Source organism: Elaeis guineensis, chromosome 9 (genome assembly GCF_000442705.2).
Source record: "Elaeis guineensis isolate ETL-2024a chromosome 9, EG11, whole genome shotgun sequence".
Lineage (NCBI taxonomy): Eukaryota > Viridiplantae > Streptophyta > Magnoliopsida > Arecales > Arecaceae > Elaeis > Elaeis guineensis.
In genome coordinates, this window is record NC_026001.2 from 28,178,375 (window position 1) to 28,196,203 (window position 17,829).

The 17,829-nt window shown below is 34.2% G+C and overlaps 2 protein-coding genes across 4 annotated transcripts in view; both read right to left on the reverse strand.

Moving 5' to 3' along the window:
• The window catches only part of LOC105051246 (pachytene checkpoint protein 2 homolog), a 92,585-nt gene that overhangs the window by 22,887 nt on the left and 51,869 nt on the right, over positions 1–17,829 (reverse strand). For 2 of the 3 annotated variants that reach the window (XM_010931594.4, XM_010931593.4), the window contains exon 9: positions 1,604–1,673. The exons of the other annotated variant lie outside the window; for it this stretch is intronic. In XM_010931594.4, coding sequence (XP_010929896.1) covers positions 1,604–1,673 — 70 coding nt within the window. The remainder of the gene's footprint in view (positions 1–1,603; positions 1,674–17,829) is intronic. 3 annotated transcript variants of the gene reach the window in all.
• LOC140851612 (pachytene checkpoint protein 2 homolog) lies at positions 4,130–15,630 on the reverse strand. Its single transcript, XM_073243537.1, has 10 exons — positions 15,173–15,630; positions 15,016–15,079; positions 9,576–9,682; positions 9,403–9,470; positions 8,627–8,730; positions 8,440–8,543; positions 4,850–4,857; positions 4,528–4,616; positions 4,357–4,431; positions 4,130–4,148 (listed from the first exon to the last, which is right to left on the reverse strand). The coding sequence occupies exons 1-10, from the start codon at positions 15,297–15,299 to the stop codon at positions 4,130–4,132; spliced, it is 765 nt and encodes a 254-aa protein (XP_073099638.1). The 5' UTR covers positions 15,300–15,630.

A 17,829-nucleotide genomic window follows, 5' to 3' on the forward strand; every position in this document is an offset into this window, starting at 1 on the left:
GCAGATAAGGCTGAAGATAACGATATATATCTCTAGATATGGCAAGAAATAGCAAACATATTTTTCTCAATAAAGCAAGGCTAGCAACTTGATTCTCCAGATTCCTTATGGCACTTCCACCATTGCCTATAAATAGAGGGCCAAAGGGGACCCTCAAAGTATGTGATCACTTCTCTCCCAATTCTCGCTCCTTTCCCTCTGTTCTCTAATTTTCTGACTGGAGCATCGAAGTGTCCCCACCGAAGCTAACTCCAATTAGGGACTTATTTTGCAGGTCAAGTCTCGCCACCCAACGTTAGCCGCATCCTTTCTCCGACTGTTCTAGCCTTCGCTAGAAGACTAGCGGCAACATCAAGTGTTATATGTTAACCAATCATTGTTTAGCAATGAATCATCTGAATGCTATGCTAATGCTGAGCTAAGTTCAAATTTAGTTTTAGATCATTTAGTCAATGGGAAAATGAAATGGACAATTTTTGAAATGTTTAAACTTTAAACAGATTTCAACAATTAGCAAATGAGCACTCAACATTTAAAGGATGTTTCTTAAAATTTTTGTGTTGAATAGTTCATGGAGTCATTTGCTTGAGTATTTTAGCAATTGTTGTCTATAACATGTGTTAAGGCATGATATTGATGTGGCTGAATATCACTCTATCATGTCATGAAAAATAGGTATCCATGCAAGCCTCATATTGCTTTCAAAAATCACACATCCACATAACCCTAGAAATTTGCATGCAGGACAGTTTTGGATAGTTTCAAGAATTTGGAAGTGCAATGTTGGTATTCAAAAACCTTAAACCATGTCCATGAAACCAATGCTTGGTGTATCACTCGTAGAGAAGAAGTTTGTGAACTCTTCTCTTGGTGTTTCTTGTAAAGGACTATTGTTGCTCCAGGAGCACACTAATATCACTCAAAATCTTGGTTCACCTAAGGAACAAGGAAAATCAAAGTGAAAACAAGGACAGTTAGCCATTTTTGAATCTTTGAATGAATTTACACTTTAAATGTTGAACAACTATTTGCTTGTACATTTCTCAGAAGATCAAAATGTGTAACATTAGTAGGGTTGGCTATTGTAGCCAACTGAGCATGATCCAAAAATTAATGAAGGGAATCCAATAACATCTACGATGTTCTTCTAAACTCATGGACGGTAAAAACATTTTGCTTTTTCTAGAAAGAGGTAAAATGGTACCATGGGTAATGACTTCATTACAACCTATAAATTAATGAAAGTAAGATATTGAATTTATCATAATCAATATATGAAGATGTTTGGATGGACTGATAGAAGTTTGAGGATTATTGTAGTGGCATAAAGAATGCAAATTTTAGTAGAAATGTTCTTCATTAATTCGTTAATCCAAGTTTTTCAAGTTTGAGAAAGTCACGGTAAATAAAGGATAAAATTGACACATCAACGTAAATTTTGGACAATCTAAGGAGTCAGTATCATCATATGTATCCAATGTAAGAATAAATCGATGTAAATGGACTCAACCACAATGCATAATTTTGAATCTGATCAATCATAAATTTAAAACATGCACAAGGAGAACCAAAAGAAACAAAACAGAAGAAAAATAAATCTCACCAATTAAAACAAATACAAGGTTATTTTCTTCCTCCACCATCTCCTGAATTTTCTGGAAAAGTTTCGCAACCTGAACTAGATATGTTAAACTAACTGAATGCAAAGGATATCAAATTTGAAACTGACAAGTCATGTGAAGAAAGGTTTGTATGTCATTTGTTGAACACTTGCCAGCTATTGGACTCCACTTATGCATTTGGTGTGAAAGCCTCCAAAGGACCCAAGCAAAAAAAGGATATATATATATATATATATATATATATATATATATATACACTGATAATAAATGTGCATAAAGATATACAGGAGGAAAATTGTGATTTGCACATGTTATAAGAAACTATTTTTCAGACATTCCATGAGAAGTGAGAAACCAGCACTATTTTTTTAGTTAAAATAAAAACAACATCAAATGAAAAGAGCAAGGTACTTTAAAACTGTGGCATCATTTTTGACAGCACATGTGAAATATAATGACTTGCTCACCTTGTAAATGAAATTTTAGCATATTATAATCATCTCCAGGTTATTCACCAAAGTACACAAAATGCCCCCAAGCTCAAATATGGTGGTAAGTGATCCTTGCAACTGTCTAAACCTCAAAGTTTGATCAGTTAAGATAGTAGTTTTACTTTGTTAAGAAAGGAAAAGGGTAACAGAGTATACAAATCCAGTGAATTTATAAGTATACCTGGATTGGCATCTGAATATCAAGTGGATACATTAGCTATGTTCATATTTGCCTAGCATTAGATTTGCATACTGAATTTGATCAAATGTTACTGGATTGCTGACATTGATTAAGAAAGCAAACAATTATTAATTCGAATGGGAGTTTAAACACCATCTAGGGATGTGTAGGGAAAGGAAAACCATCTTTTTTTTTCTTTTTGAAAGTTGGAGGCAACAAGTCGAGCATTGCATCCAACTAGGACTTCCTGAAGAAATTATTAAAGATCTGAACAGGAAGCTCAAACAGGTTTAGGCTGAGTAGCTGACATCATGACTGATCCCTCAAATTAGCAGCTAGTCTAGATTTCTAAAAGAAAATAAAAAATGAGTGGGAATACAGATGTTGTGATATTAAACAAAATAAATTTTTAAAAATAAAAGAAAAAGATTGGACTGTCAAGTGATGCCAATAACAAATGAACTAAAAGCTTGTTTAGCATAAACAGGGCACTCCATTTTTAAGTTTTGGCCCTATATAACCTTTACAAATATTTTGCATATTTGTCCTCTAAAAATTTACGATTTGCATATATAGCTCTCAAATCATCCAATTATTGCAGGATACTCCTTTGGTTTATCAGGGCTAAATGGGGTTAAGAAACAATTGTTTTAAGTGTAAAATAACTTTATGAACCTTTTACATTAACATCCTTGAAAATTTATATAAAAATATCACTCTTTTCATTGCAAACTGAATGCTTTATTTTTTAAGGTAATTATACAAAAGGATGATAACCTCAAATGATTTTCAAAATGGTTATTTATTAATACCATTAGCCAAAAATCTAATGGGAGTAACATCCATGCAAATAAGATGATTTGAGAGGTATGCGTGCAAATAATGATTTTCGGAGTTTAAATATGTAATCAACCATATTTGTAAGAGTATATGCAAAAAAATCTTTTAAATATTGACATATTGTGTCATGCATGTTCATGCATGTGTGAGCGTGCATGTAATAGCATGTGTACGTATTCGCATATGTATGTGTACGTGCACATGCATGTGCATCTATCATATTTGTATGTTATTTCTATTGGGTTAGGTATTTTTGTCACAAATTCAGGCTTTGATGTAGCTCAACAAGTGCTCAAATTTAATCCTAATGACAATTCTAAGTCCTCAACAAACTCTGTTGAAATTCGAAAATTATCAAAGCCCATCCAACATTGCCAAGAAGGTAACCATTGTATTCCATCCCTTAAAAATAAGGTGTGCTTGAAAAAATATTTTATGGGATGTTTTCCATGTCAATAGGCACATGATCAACAATTTCGATGGCTCTCCACAAAGCTTATTCCACTTATACTTTAAGCCACAAGGCTTAACTAGGTAGCATATTTGAGGTTGGTTGCACCACACCACTAATAGATTTGGTTGTGTTTTTAAACTTGTACTTGTTACAAAAAGAGAACATGGTTGAGGACCCAAAAATAACAATTGCATCCTAATCTACAGTTGTAAGATTTTCCCCAAAAAGGTGACTAGTAATATTGATTATATATCAAAATCAAAAGAGTGACACTGCATGATGGATGGATAGAAGATGTACTATAGACACAACTGCATAAAAAAAAATTTTAAAAAAAAAAAAGAACAAATCCACCAGCTAAAAGGATGATAAAATAACATGGTATAAAGACATAAGATCAAGTTAATATAAAGACAATAATGACATATGACAAAATAAATCATGATTTCCTATTGACAATTGAGCTATGCATGCTTGTGCATCATGTAGGGTTAGCCAGTATTTTCAAAATAAATATTACATGAATTTGAAAGGTCAAGTTTCACATGGCCTTAAATCCCCTATTATCACAAAAAAGGTGCTTTAACCTCTCATGACATGCTAATTTCTTGATAAATACCATGGTATATCAATAAAGAAAGTTATATCAGTTCTACCAGAAAAAGAGAAAGTTGAATCACAATAGAGAAATGTAAACTGTTCATCTAGAGAAAGAATAAATCATTATTTGAATATCAAAAGACACAACTATGAATTAAAACAACATACCAGTTTGCCACTTTCAGAAACCATTTGCTAAATAGGGAATGAGCATTAACCTCCACCAATTGGCATTGTGAATACCTAGGTGAAATCCATTAGAGATGTCAACACCCATAAACAATGTCATCATGAATGTTATGGTTAATACGTACCAAGAAATTTTGGTCCCTTACTAACCTTGACTTAAAGCGTATAGAAAGTTTTTGAGCCAATGCTTTACACAAAGACGTCTTTCCAGTTCCTGGAGTCCATGCAAAAGGATAATCCTGTAAAACACATTGAGTGTAACCTAAGAAAAACACTTACTAGTCCACACTTTCTTCTCTTCAATTGGTTCAACTGCTACGTAGTAGTGTATAGACATATTTCTAGAAAACAATATAATGCTAAGCTGATATTAAATATCTGCTTCAAATATCATTTAGTATGTGCACTGCACAGATCTGTCAACCAAACTAACACTACACAATAAGCTTGCATGTTAGCAACACAATAATACCAAAATTCCTGCAAGAGGAAATGTAACTAAATATAGCATTTCAGGTGTTGTCCAGATACTGCCGGCACCATGGGATACTTGTACAGAAAGCTTTCATGAACCATCTCAACATTCCTTTCATTCTAGATGGAAGATAACAAAAATGTCAGGGTATTGCTTAACCATAAAATCTTGATGTAGGACTCATTTACATCTTTATGCCCACTTGATTGAGTTCCTTAATCATGTTTAGTTATGTTGATTGGAAACCCTAACTTTCACCCAGGTTTCTATTGTAGCTTTTAGACTAGCTTTCATCTTATTAATAACATTGTATCATTTGTCTATGACACACCATGGTAACATCAGGAGCTGTATAGGCGGATCAGGATTCGAATCAATAACCTGGGACTGTATCACATTTAACACTATTATAAGTTTCACCAAGCTCTCCCCTTCTAATTGCCTCAATTTCTTCTCTTACGTGACCAACTATCTCAATCATACCCAATCATTTCTTAAGATAATATTGCTAAAAAGTTATGTTGAAAATCCAAAGTGACATAAATTTAGGAGTCAAATGGCAAATTGTTCACAATACCTATAACTTTATATCCATTATCCAGACCAAGAATTGGATAATCGGTTTTGGTTTCGTTATCAATCAAGTCTATGAAATTTTGGTTTCAGCAATTCGGAAGTTCTGCTCCAAGTTTCAGAGTACGGCCAAAAGAAAATCAAAAAGATGAGAGATAGAGAGAAAGAAATAGAAGGACAAGATAAGAAGCCAAGAAAAGTTGTTAGATCATATTTTAGAGTATTTTGTGTTATATAGGTTCTTTAGTTGCGTAGTTTCAACAATTCTAGACCAAATTTAATATTGGATATATGTAGAGTTAGATATACATGTATTTTTTTTATTGTGAACAAATATATATCATTTACTTCTAGAACTTCCATTGTTTGAAAATCCATTAAATTTGGAAATTTTGAAGCTTTTTAGTGTTGAGTGCATTCAATTCTTCTTCTTTATTTTTCAGTAGACTCATAAGTAATATTGAATTCTCATTTTTTGAGATCAAGTAACTATTTAGTGCATGTTATGATGTATGTAGTTATAAAATATTATATTCATTTTGTATTAAAAATATTCAATATTTTATATTCGTTGAGGATGATAACAGAAATGGAGAAGAAATAGTAATGGATAAAGAAATGACAGAAAAGGTTGGATAAGTAAACAGGATAAGTGATAGACTAATCGCAATTAGATAGTTATAGATGAGGAGATTATTAATGTAGTTACTGCTTATGCACCACAAGTTGGCCTAGAAGAGAGGATTAAGAAACAATTTTAGGGAGAAATGAATGGATTAATGCAAGTATTCCTGAAGGAGGAAAGATAATTATAGGTGGTGATCTAAATGGACATGCAGGGAAGAATAATATAAGAAATGAGAAAGTGCATGGGTTCAGTTTTGAAATAGGAATTTAATGGGAGATTTGATCCTTGAATTTGTAGTAGCTCATGATTTGGCAGTTGTAAAAAGATATTTTAAAAAGAGAGATAGAGCACTTAATAATCTTTAGAAAGCAAAGCAAACTTATCACAAATAGTTCACTTTTTCAATGAGAGAAGAGAAAGATCAGCATGTAAGGATTGTAAGGCAATAACAAAAGAAAGTTTAACTGCACAACACAGCTTACTAGTTTTAGGTGTATATTAAGTGGAAGAAGGAAAGGAAATCAATAAACGTCCAAAGATAAGATGGTGGAATTTAAGGGGGAAATGTTATAGCTTTTAAGGATAGATTATGAATGGTGAAAAATCAGAATGTAAGAACTGAATAGAACAAACTATGGGACCAAATGGCCAGCTGTATTAGGAAGGTAGCTAAACATGTTTTAGCAGAGACAAAGGAGAAAAGCTATACACATGGAAAAGTCTGGTGTCGAATAATGAGATATAGGGAGCAATTAAAACAAAACCAATTTGCTTTAAACAATAGCAAAAAAATAAAAAAACATCAAAGATTTCATAAAATTTAAGGAAGCTGGGAAAGATGCAAAAAGGATAGCATGGCTAAATATGTAGCATTTGGTAATTTATATAATAGGTTATTTCAAAAGAAGATGAAACATGAAATTTAGTCAAATAGTTAAGGCTAAAGAAAGGAAAACAAAGAATATTGATCAAGTTAAATGTAATAAAAGTGAGGATTCTACTAAAGAAGTCTTCATAAACAAAGTACAGTCAAGGAGAGATCGAGGTTCTATTTGTACAACCCATAACAACGAAGTAGAGATAGTTTTAAAAAACCTATTAAGCTTTGAAAAATTATGGGAGATATTTGGTTAAATTGGCTTTCAAACCTATTTAACAAAATTATGAAAATTAAGAAATTGTCAAATGATTAAATGCAAAGTCTTGGAAGACGTGCCTATAAGAATAAAGGTGTTATACAAAACTATTTTAATTATCAGGGAACTGAGCTTATGAGTCACTCCATGAAATTACTGAAAAGAGTAATTGAACCAACATTAAAAAATGATATTATTCAGAAGTGCCATAGACCCAAAATAGGGAGGGCAAACTACACTAGATGTAAAAGGTCTTATCCTAACTAGATCAAACATATGCACAATTTCCAACCAAGGCATAAAGTCCCAGACTTCACCCTCTTCTCCTGAGAAGAAAATCAAACCTTTATCAAGCACATTGGCTCTTTTATCATTCAACGTGGTGAAATGGCTAGCAATGACCTTTAACAAACTTAGGTTGCTCCCTCACTCATTGACCAAAATGGCCTTTTGGTGGTATATCGTTCTTCACACAATTCAATACATAGTGGGCATTCTAGAACAAAAATTCTGTACCCAAGTTTTTAGAATGGAACTTTGGGTCATGATGGCTGATTTGTTGAGGCTATGCTAAAAGCCAGGTGAGTCAAACGAGCAGTTCATTACTTGCTTCAAAAGGGCTAGGAATAGGTGCAACCTAACCACCCCAAGAATGAATTTGTGAAATTAGCCCAAACTGGCCTAAATATGGAGCATTGGGACAAAAAATTGAAGGAACTGAATTCCATGACCTACTAGAATTGACCTCACAACTAACAGACTATGAAGTTTTGTTGAGAGAGAGAGAGAGAGACCAATTTCAAAATGCATTTATCAATGAAGACAATACAAAACTATGCTCACTAATGGGATTAAATCCCCCCACACCAGTTGAATGTTATTAGGAAGCAAAAAGAAATTTTAGGTAATAAATATTGCAAAAGTTTAATGCATTAACTTTGAACAAGCAATAAACCACTTACTAAACTAGAATGAAGTAGTTGATAACATATGGTCTAACAAGAAAAGGAAATTGAAAGCTTAGTATGGTACTTCTCTCTGCAAAAGTGTAGGGATGTCTTCATGCATCAAAAAGTTGCACCTTGATGACATTGACCTTCAAAGCTTGATAGCATTACAAAATTTAAATTTCCAGAGAAATCTTATGCCAACAGAAAAGTAATGCATGACACAAGAACCTAAACAAAACTTTTACAAACAAAAAATGCAGTTACAAGGTAGATATATGTTTCATATAAAAAGTTCCTTACCGTTCCATGAAACAAGACAAGGATCTACACCCCTCTCTGTAAACAACAGAGCACTAGCAGCATACCGCAGCAACCGCTGCTTGAGACCAGTTTCATAAATTAAGCTGCAGAAATAATTATTAAAGTACTAAGCAATACCTAATGCCAGTTTTCAGAAATCAAGAAGAAATTGATGGCTGATACGAACCTTTCCCACAATCCGTCAAATTCTTTAGCTGGTAGAACCCACTCATTGAAGATTGAAAGCATATCATCTCCACTCAGCTCCTCACCTGGACCCTCTTCACTAAGCTGGCATATATGAGAAATTATAAATCTACAAACATGCTGAAAATTCATTCTTCCACAAATCTTAGTATATAAAAAATAGACATCAGAAGACAAAGAATTTTCGCCTACAGGTCAACTAAATGACCATAGAAGTTATGGAGAAGCACCAGTAGTGCTCAACTAATATTGAAAGAGTGAGTCAATCACAAGCTATGTGATTCCATGCAAATGATACAAACATGGATGTCCAAGAGAAAGACTGACCAAGCACTTGAATGTGATTTTTGTGCCAATTTTACTGCAATGCCGAATAAACAAAGATTGAATACAATATCTCTTTTATTTGACCAAATAAATCCAATAACAAAGAGATATTTGATTTTACAGCATTGCAATGTTCTCGGATAACACATCCAAGACAACTGAAATGGAAACAATTGTATGAAAGTATTTCATTGACCACTAAGATGCTAGGTCAAAAGACTAAATAATAACACATTCATCATTACAGTGATGATTGACAAATGGATATCCCATATACTTAAGGTCAATATGAAATAGATGCAGCAGATAAAGTCTAATGCATACAGATATGAAACATTGGGATGTAATTTTAGCCAACGATCTGCAACAAAAAACCAAGAAATAAAAGTAGCTCAATAATGTCAAAGTTGCACCATAAGCTATGTATACCTGAAACACATGCACAGCAAGCCTGACTTGCCAGAACAAAAGGACTTTATGGTTGTCCCCCGACTCATCTGCAGGAGAACATTAGTTACCATTAAGACAAGGAAAACTTAAATTGGGGAAAGTAAGTCAGAAATCTCCAAGAAAGGTGGGCCAGCTCCAGTAAGTTACTAAACCTGTGTCACAGATTAAGATTTTTTTTACATTTTCGAGAAGAAAAGTATCATCAACAGGCACTGGAACAGGACCATCAATATAGCTTAAACTCCTGTTCTCAAGCATCCTATACAAATTTAATCAAACAAAAAAATATCAAAGCAAAGTTAATAAAATTCTATGCGTATACATACTGGATGTATATGTAAGAGATTAAAGAAACAGGAAAGGAAAAGCGACATAACTATCAGATGAAATGTACAGAGAGCAGATCACAGTGGAAAATACAAAAGATGAACATTGGCATTATTTGAACTATTGTGGAAAGTAATCTAGAGCTAACCGAATAGAACATAACACAGAAGTTGAATGGGACTTGTCATTGGGCTGTTTCCATTTTATTACCAAGAAAAAGGACACTTCAAGCGGAAAATTGATGAAGATGAAACACACTAGAGATAAGTCATACACAAAAACAGGCTCATTTACTCATGTCTGAGGTGCATGTATCGACAGGAGCTGAGATATGATTATACAAGTAGATGTCAATAATACATTTAGCAAATTAGGGAACAGCGCATACCAGAACAGTAATAATCAATCAGAGTCGACTGAGCTACTAACAAATCAGGCGAAGGGTTCAATTTATCCCTAAGAGGACATCAAATATCTCAGTTGAAAGAAAAGAAACAAACAACAGTGGAACATTGATTGATGGTGACATAATTGTGCACAGGAAGCTAAACCTAGGTTTTCCACTCTAGAGAAGAATTGCTCTATGTATACTCCTAGGTAAGGAACATATATCCATACACAACCAAGACAAGAAAAAAATCAGAAAAATGTAAAATCAGTTAACACGTTGACAGGAACTGTTTTCCAGATTCACTGTTTAGCTTCCAACTTGTGCCTTGGAAATGAAAGCAATTACCTTCATCAGAAGATACTTTCTCTCTCTCTCTCTAGGTGAACCTCGGCAATTGCAGTTTGCTTCATGAACTTAAAACTGGCATAACCTAAAAGCTAGGTAGACCCATTCAAATCTCTGAGGTTTCTTGATAGGCTTGCTCTCTTGCCCAAAGTTGCCTTTGCTAGCTATTAATCAGGGATTGGCATCAGAATACAAGCTAGTAAAATTAATCTGCTAAACTGATCCTACATAGATGAGAATATGAGATACTTTTGTTGTTTAAAGTATGGAATCGGATCATATGCCAAGCAAGATGGTTTCCTCTCTTGTTTATTCTAACTAATAATAGGAACTTTGGATGCAAAATAAAAATGGTTGCTAATGGAACTTGATGGAGTCTATAACTAGTTTTCCTCTTTTTAAGCAGATTAATAGATTGTAGAAAAGTGCCTTCAAGTTACATATGTGCATCAAGCACAAGGCAAACCATTACAAGAGAGTTACATCATAATCACTAAGATTCCCGCCAGGTTAGAGCATTTCTGTTTCTGATAACCTGCCAAATGCATGCATATTTGTTATACCTAAGATTTCAGACATGTAGGGTGGAATTCAGGTAATAGGCAGCTTTAGGTAGCTAGCATCAAAGGCAATCAGAAAATACAAACCCATAGCAAGCAAGTTTTTTTCTACAGTACCTCAAAATCTCCCAATCTTTAGGACTCTAGAGTCCTTGGCCCACCTTGACCCCCTTCAAATACCTTCAATTCCAGATAAGTCCCCAATTTGATCCTTCGTACAATTTCTTCTAAATTTATCACTTTATTCAATTTCATCATTCCATCCTGGAGTTTTTGTTCTCAACCATTTAATGTTCCTCTCGTTCCTTTCTTTATCATTTGGGGTTTGCAGAATAAATTTAAAAAGAAACAAACACAGCATTTTTTCCATTTAGTTTATTCCCCCTTTGTCATCACATAATACAAGCCTACCAAAACATGTTATTATTGTGCTTGGTCTCACATGATTGTGGCACGGAACAGAAGACGAAAAGATAGAGAGAGAAGAAGAAGAAGGAGAAAGAAGAAAAGAGAAGGAGAGGGAGAGAAAGCAGAGACTCAATACTCTGTGTTCTCAATAACGCAAACTGTGTTCTTGATAACATAATCATGGGTTTATATAGACAACCCAAAATACTAATAAGAGTCCACATAAAAATAACTAGAGTCCAAATAAAATTCTAGAATGCAAATAAAATAAAATTCCCTAATTGTATATTTGCACTCTATACTTGTAAAATAAAAGGTCTCCTAATTTCTATAGTTACATCTAACATAAGTGTGCCTAGATTCCTTATTATTGGACATTCCTCCATCAGGTTGTGCACCTAATGCCACAAGTAATGGTGGTCCTTGCTTTTGCCTCTTCATATTGTACACTTGTACAGAAACATGTGAATGGTGCAGTTTCTTATGCCATACACACTCCTACATGTTCTCATTCATGTTTATGAGTCCACCTCACTTTCCCCAATGATTTGCCTCCATGCATCCCATGCTGTCTAGGTTATTATATATGTTTTTCCATGCAACCACCTCCCCCACCCCCCCCCCCCGCCACCAACACACATGCAGTGATTTACTTCCATGCACCCCATGCAATCATTCAATGTAGCTTACTAGGGCATGTTTCCACAGCCCCATCCCACCCCCTTCCCATGAAGAAAAAGGTCGTGCAGATTTCACCAGTATGCATATGTGCATATTCTTTATGAACATACAAATTCATTTCCCTTAACAAGTGCTTCTATGCATTCTTATGCAACCATACAACCTCAATCGGATATGCAAAAATTGAAAACAGATAGAATAACAATTGTATATTGGTAAGTACAAACCTAGATTCAGTTCAAGCCAGCAGATGCAGATACAAATATTCCCTGCCCCTTGCACATATCTATAAACTCAAATCGATCTATATATGTTACATGCTTTGCTGAATCTGCAACCTCACTTCCTTTACCTACATGCCTTTTGAGAGTTCCTACGAAACCACACAATCTCAAATTGGTTATGCGAGAGCTGAAAATGGATGAGATATGGATCTCATATTGGTACTTCCATATCCCATCCCACTTTAGTCATGGCATGCAAATACAAATATGGATATTATTGCTGTTAATATCTTATAATTAACAATCCAGTCATTCACATAAATGGTCCCGAACAATCTGGATCTCATCCTTGGATCGAGAGAATCATAGGACACAGATTCGTATCATGAGTTATACAGTCTCTTAGATCATCAAAATCCAATTTGGTCATGTTATTTATTAAACCAGGTGGAAGGTCCATTTTAAACATTATTTGATTTGTTGGCATTTAGAATTATTTATTTATGACTAATTAGTCTTGATGACATTAAAAAGTATTTTAAAAAATGCCATTAAGAATTTTTACTTCTTGACAGTAAAGAAAAATTAAAGTGGAGTTCATGGCATCAAAAGAGAAGGTAAATAATCACATTCTTGAAACCATATGTCAAAAAAAAATCTGATTCTTTTTTAGTCTAAAATATTTTACATCAAAAAGTTTTGAATCTATACACACAAACATGCGAGTGCACACACGTATATGGAGTGACCTGCATAAATATCTCTAATAACTAGGAACAATGTTTGGTTTACTCATGCTATATTTAGGATTATGATTGTGGAATCTGCGATTCTTATGTTTTTATGAGAGTGTTTTTTCCTCTTCTTCACAATTTCTCTCCCCCGAGTTACAATCACTACTTCTATGTTTTAAATTTTTTTGAAGTAAACAAGTAGAATTTCACAGGCCTCCATTTGATCCACAATTTAATCCAATCTAACCCTATATGCAATTTACAAAACATTGACAAACGCCAAACAAATATCAAGCTACATATTTAAGTTAAAAGAAAACAGATAAAGACAGATATAAGTATTATCCATATTTTCTTCAAATGAAAGCCGATATGATTGTACATTTGTAATATACATATACTTAATATTTCCTATGGAATTATGTGAACATACATAGGATACCTACAAAAGCAACAATTGTTACAGATACATGCATAAATGAATTGGCATCAAAAAAGTTAACCAGTGACATATATATAAAACCAAAAATGTGGCCAGCTTCTTTATCCAGATGATACATACTACCCAATAGGATTAAGATAGACATACAGAGGTTACACCTCTGCAACTCATGAAGCCCTATTTATGCCTCTGCAAATCATGCACATGACCTATAATCTTGCAACAAGTGCTCTTTATCCCCTATGCATATCACCTACAAGCTTGCCTTATATTTCTTCCCCCAACACAACTCACCTGCAAACTCAAGATGATGCCTCTATGCACCTTAATGAAAGACTTGTCTTTACCACCCTCTCATGCATTGTTGCTCATCTTTATATGTCTATGCCTTTTCCTTGCATGCACAATACTGCTTCCATGCTCTATTCATATGCCTCCTTTATGTCTATCTTTATGCACTAGCTTCTTTGCATACATGAATACTTGTCTCTAGGTGCACAGATACTTAAAGTTACATGGTATGTCCGTATCAGACGTGTATTGAATACCGATATTCATGAGATAATTCTCAGATATATATCTGATGGTTGTATGAAGTAACCTATTTTTCAAAAATTTAAAAAAAAAAAATCTGAATACTTTCCTGATACACTCAAGACACTTTTTTGATGTCTCCAAATATGAGGGTAATGGTGTTTGCTTTCTGTTTTAGTGCTGATCTCTAACCAATAAATGGTTAATTTTTTAATCTATGAGATTAAGTTTAAATATGACGTATGGATTGAGGGTATATGGAATGAATTGATAACAAAATGATGAGCTTATGAAAGGTAATGCTACACCTACTGCCATCTAAAATATGGACTATGCTATTCTAATTACCTGCTATGCTTCATGGATGTATCCGTGACCTATATCCATGTCCATGCTTCAGAGTTTTCTATCATAGTATTCCACTTCAGTTACTCCATTTTACTTCAATGATCAAACTTCACATTAAAAGGTCATTTTGAACGCAAAAGTTTGTCTCCTATTCTTCATGCTAACCACTGATTTGGAAAAACCTGAGCAATTTATGATGCCAGATAAGTTTTATCTCAGGGATGTGCCAGAGAAAATGAGTATCTATGTACAAATGTATCCATGCTTACTTATCTTCAGAGTACAATACAGAATGGAATTTGTCAACGACATGTGCATACCTTTTTTTTCCGTCCTAACTCACTAGAGATCTTATTTACCATCACATCACTCCGATCACAGCTCCAAGTGGCTGGAATTGGAATGTTGGTTAAGAGAACTAGATCAGGCACTACAGTCATACCTTATTCTTATAATTACCCAAAAGTTATTTTTTTGACACATCCAGAACTCCTAATTTTCTCCAAAAGCACTCCTCCAGCAGTTTTACAAATATAAAACAAAAAAAGAAATGTGCGAAGCGTATGTCTGTGTATGTGCGTGTGCGCGAGAGAGAGACCTTTCTACAGCGGTCCGAACGTCTTCAATGCGAGCCGTGCTGGTGGGATTCAAGCAGACCTCGACTACAAGAAAGAAGGAACAAGAGATCACGGAAGTCAGAGAATGGGAGAGGGAATAGAAGCAAAAAGGAAGAGGAAAGTTCGAGCCCTTTTCACCTGAAACTAGAACTTTATCGTCTGCCGCCGGGATCGGAATTGAGTTGGAGTCGGAGACGCCCTCTGGCCTGGAGACCTCTCCAATGTCGGAGGGATTCTGGAGAGAAACCTCCATTGGCGTGCTCATTCTCCTCCACTCAGTGCTACCGAGGGATTCGAAGGAAGCTAGGAGAGGGGATTGGTCGAAGGGAAGGAGAGAAGGTAGGAGCCAAAATGATGGAAACCCTAGACTGGGCGGTGCTCGAAATTTCGATTTCCCTCGCTCCGACCGAGCGTTGGACCATTTGAACTAAGCGGGAATTAAAAAGAGACTGGCGATACAAAAGAGTCCAGATGGCCTTCGATCAAGGATGGCAATGTATGACCGGGCACCGTGCATGTTTGGATTTCACAGAAATGGATTTGGGTTCTAGACAAAATAACCCATCCAGACCCATTTATTAAATACTATAGGTTCAAAGGTTTAGAACTTTGATCCATTTGATCTATTTTAATCTATTTAATAATTAAATTAAATTATTATCTATCTATTTGATCTATTTAAAATTTATTTAATCCATTTAACCTATTTCTGTTGCCATTTAACCCAATTTGCTTAACCTACGTAACTTATTTAAATCCAATTAATTTATTAAACACTCTTGCAACATGTTTAACTCATTTAACTTGATTCAAGTTGTTTAGTAAATGGATTATGTAGGTTGGGTTGAGTTACCTATTTAATAAGCACATCATATTCAAATTTAAATTTTTGACTTATTTAATAAATAAGTTGGATTCGATTGATAAATATTTGATCTAACCTCCATCTAAACTATTGCAACCTCTATCTGCAATTCACATCAAAACCATTGCTTACAAGCGAGCTAAGCTTGATTGAGCTTTTGATTATTCTAAGCCTGAAACTATTACTTGACTCAACTTATTTGCTACAAATAGGGTTGGCAACCAAGTCAGGGTGGTTCCAATACGGGTCAAATCGAATAGAGTTAGGTCAAAATTTTGGCAACTCAAACATGACTTGTTTACTAAACATGTAAAATCCAAATCCAACTTAATCTTTTTAGTAAATAGGTAACTTTAGGTCGAATCGAGTTAAATCGATTAAAAAATATTAAGCAAGCTTTAAATGATTTAAATTGGTTTGAATATATTAAACATGTTAAAGGGATAGATTAAATGGGTTTGAAATGGGTTAGGTAGGTTTTAAATGGATCAAAACAAGTCTTGAAAAGATTAAACAGGTAGGGTGATGGCCCAACCAAATTATTAAATGAGCCAAAATAGATTAAATGGGTCAAAGGTCTAAACATAAACAATATCCATTTACAAACGGATCCAAGCAGATAAATCCATTTATGATTTGTTCTATTTATGCCAAAATCGAACCTGCTTGAGGTGGGTTACTTATATATTGGATTGATGGATCAAGTCATAAATTGCCATAGCTACATATTAAAGTCGAAAGTTGAAATTAGGTGTTGCCGACAAATCTAGTTCAATAAGGATAGAATTAGTTATTAAAAATATATTTTTTAATATTATAATATAATTTTTGACTTTATTTATGACATGTGGATGTGGAGATCCCTTTAAGTAAATTCAATTTAACTAGATAATAAAATGTAAAAAATCATATAATAAATTATACCCACTATATATAATATAGATGAATGAATCACACTTTTACCATTAAAATATTCGCATTATATATGAATGGACCATTTGTCAAATAAAAAAGCGAGATGCAATCAAGATAGTATCAAAATCATAAAAATTTAGCATTGATGCTTCATCCGGCTAGGAACTTAAATAGAAAGAGCAAAAAGCTTACTTAAATAACATAAATCATTTTTACTTTTATGAAATAAGTATCATAATTTTTTTCCAATAAATTTTAAGAGACTTTGGAGAATTTCTTACCCAACTTCTCCATGATCCCTCACCTTCCTTAGAGAATTTTCTTCACATTCAAAGCTAAGAGAACACGATGCTATCACTTGCAGTATGAGGCACTAACTGACATGGAGCCATTGGATCCTTCGGAGGATGCCTCGTGACCATGTTTGCAAGTAGATTGCATTTAGACCAATACCATCAGGATTCATACTCAACCTGATTCTCTTTTTGGGTCATGAATTTAGCTTTTGACGTGATCTATTGACTAATCTGGTTAAACTAGATTAATAAGTCCATAACAAATATTTCAGACCTATCAAGTCATTTGGGCCAGATAGGATCTAGATTCAAGCATGACCTCCAACTCAATGCATTGGGGCTGGGAGCAGGTTTTGGTCCAATTATGGAAAAGTGCATTATTTGTTCTGTCTACAAGAAAAATGAGCAATGAGATGTGCAACAATTAGACAAACTAGGGGGTGATCTCTTATCCCAAAAAAAAAAAAAAAAAAAAAAAAATCTTGGGGGTGATCCTATGGAATGGCGCCACCAATGTCATTTATGAAGATGCAATTCAATCTTAGTTGATCCTTCCACCCAATAGTAAACCTTGGTAGCCAAAATATTCATCTTTCGCGAGTGATGGAGAGGTTAGGATTTCAATTTTTTGGGGATTTTGGATTAAATGGACCTAGCCTAACTAGTTTTTTTTTTTTTTTTTGGTAAAAGTTTAGCCTAACTAGGTTTGATCATCTAGC

Coding starts and splice junctions, on each gene's coding strand:
- LOC140851612 (XM_073243537.1), bottom strand. CDS start 15,299: ATGAGCACGCCAATGGAGGTTTCTCTCCAGAATCCCTCCGACATTGGA. Junction 15,080..15,172: donor CGATAAAGTTCTAGTTTCAG/GTGAAAAGGGCT, acceptor TCTTTCTTGTAG/TCGAGGTCTGCTTGAATCCC. Junction 9,471..9,575: donor AATCTTAATCTGTGACACAG/GTTTAGTAACTT, acceptor GTTCTCCTGCAG/ATGAGTCGGGGGACAACCAT.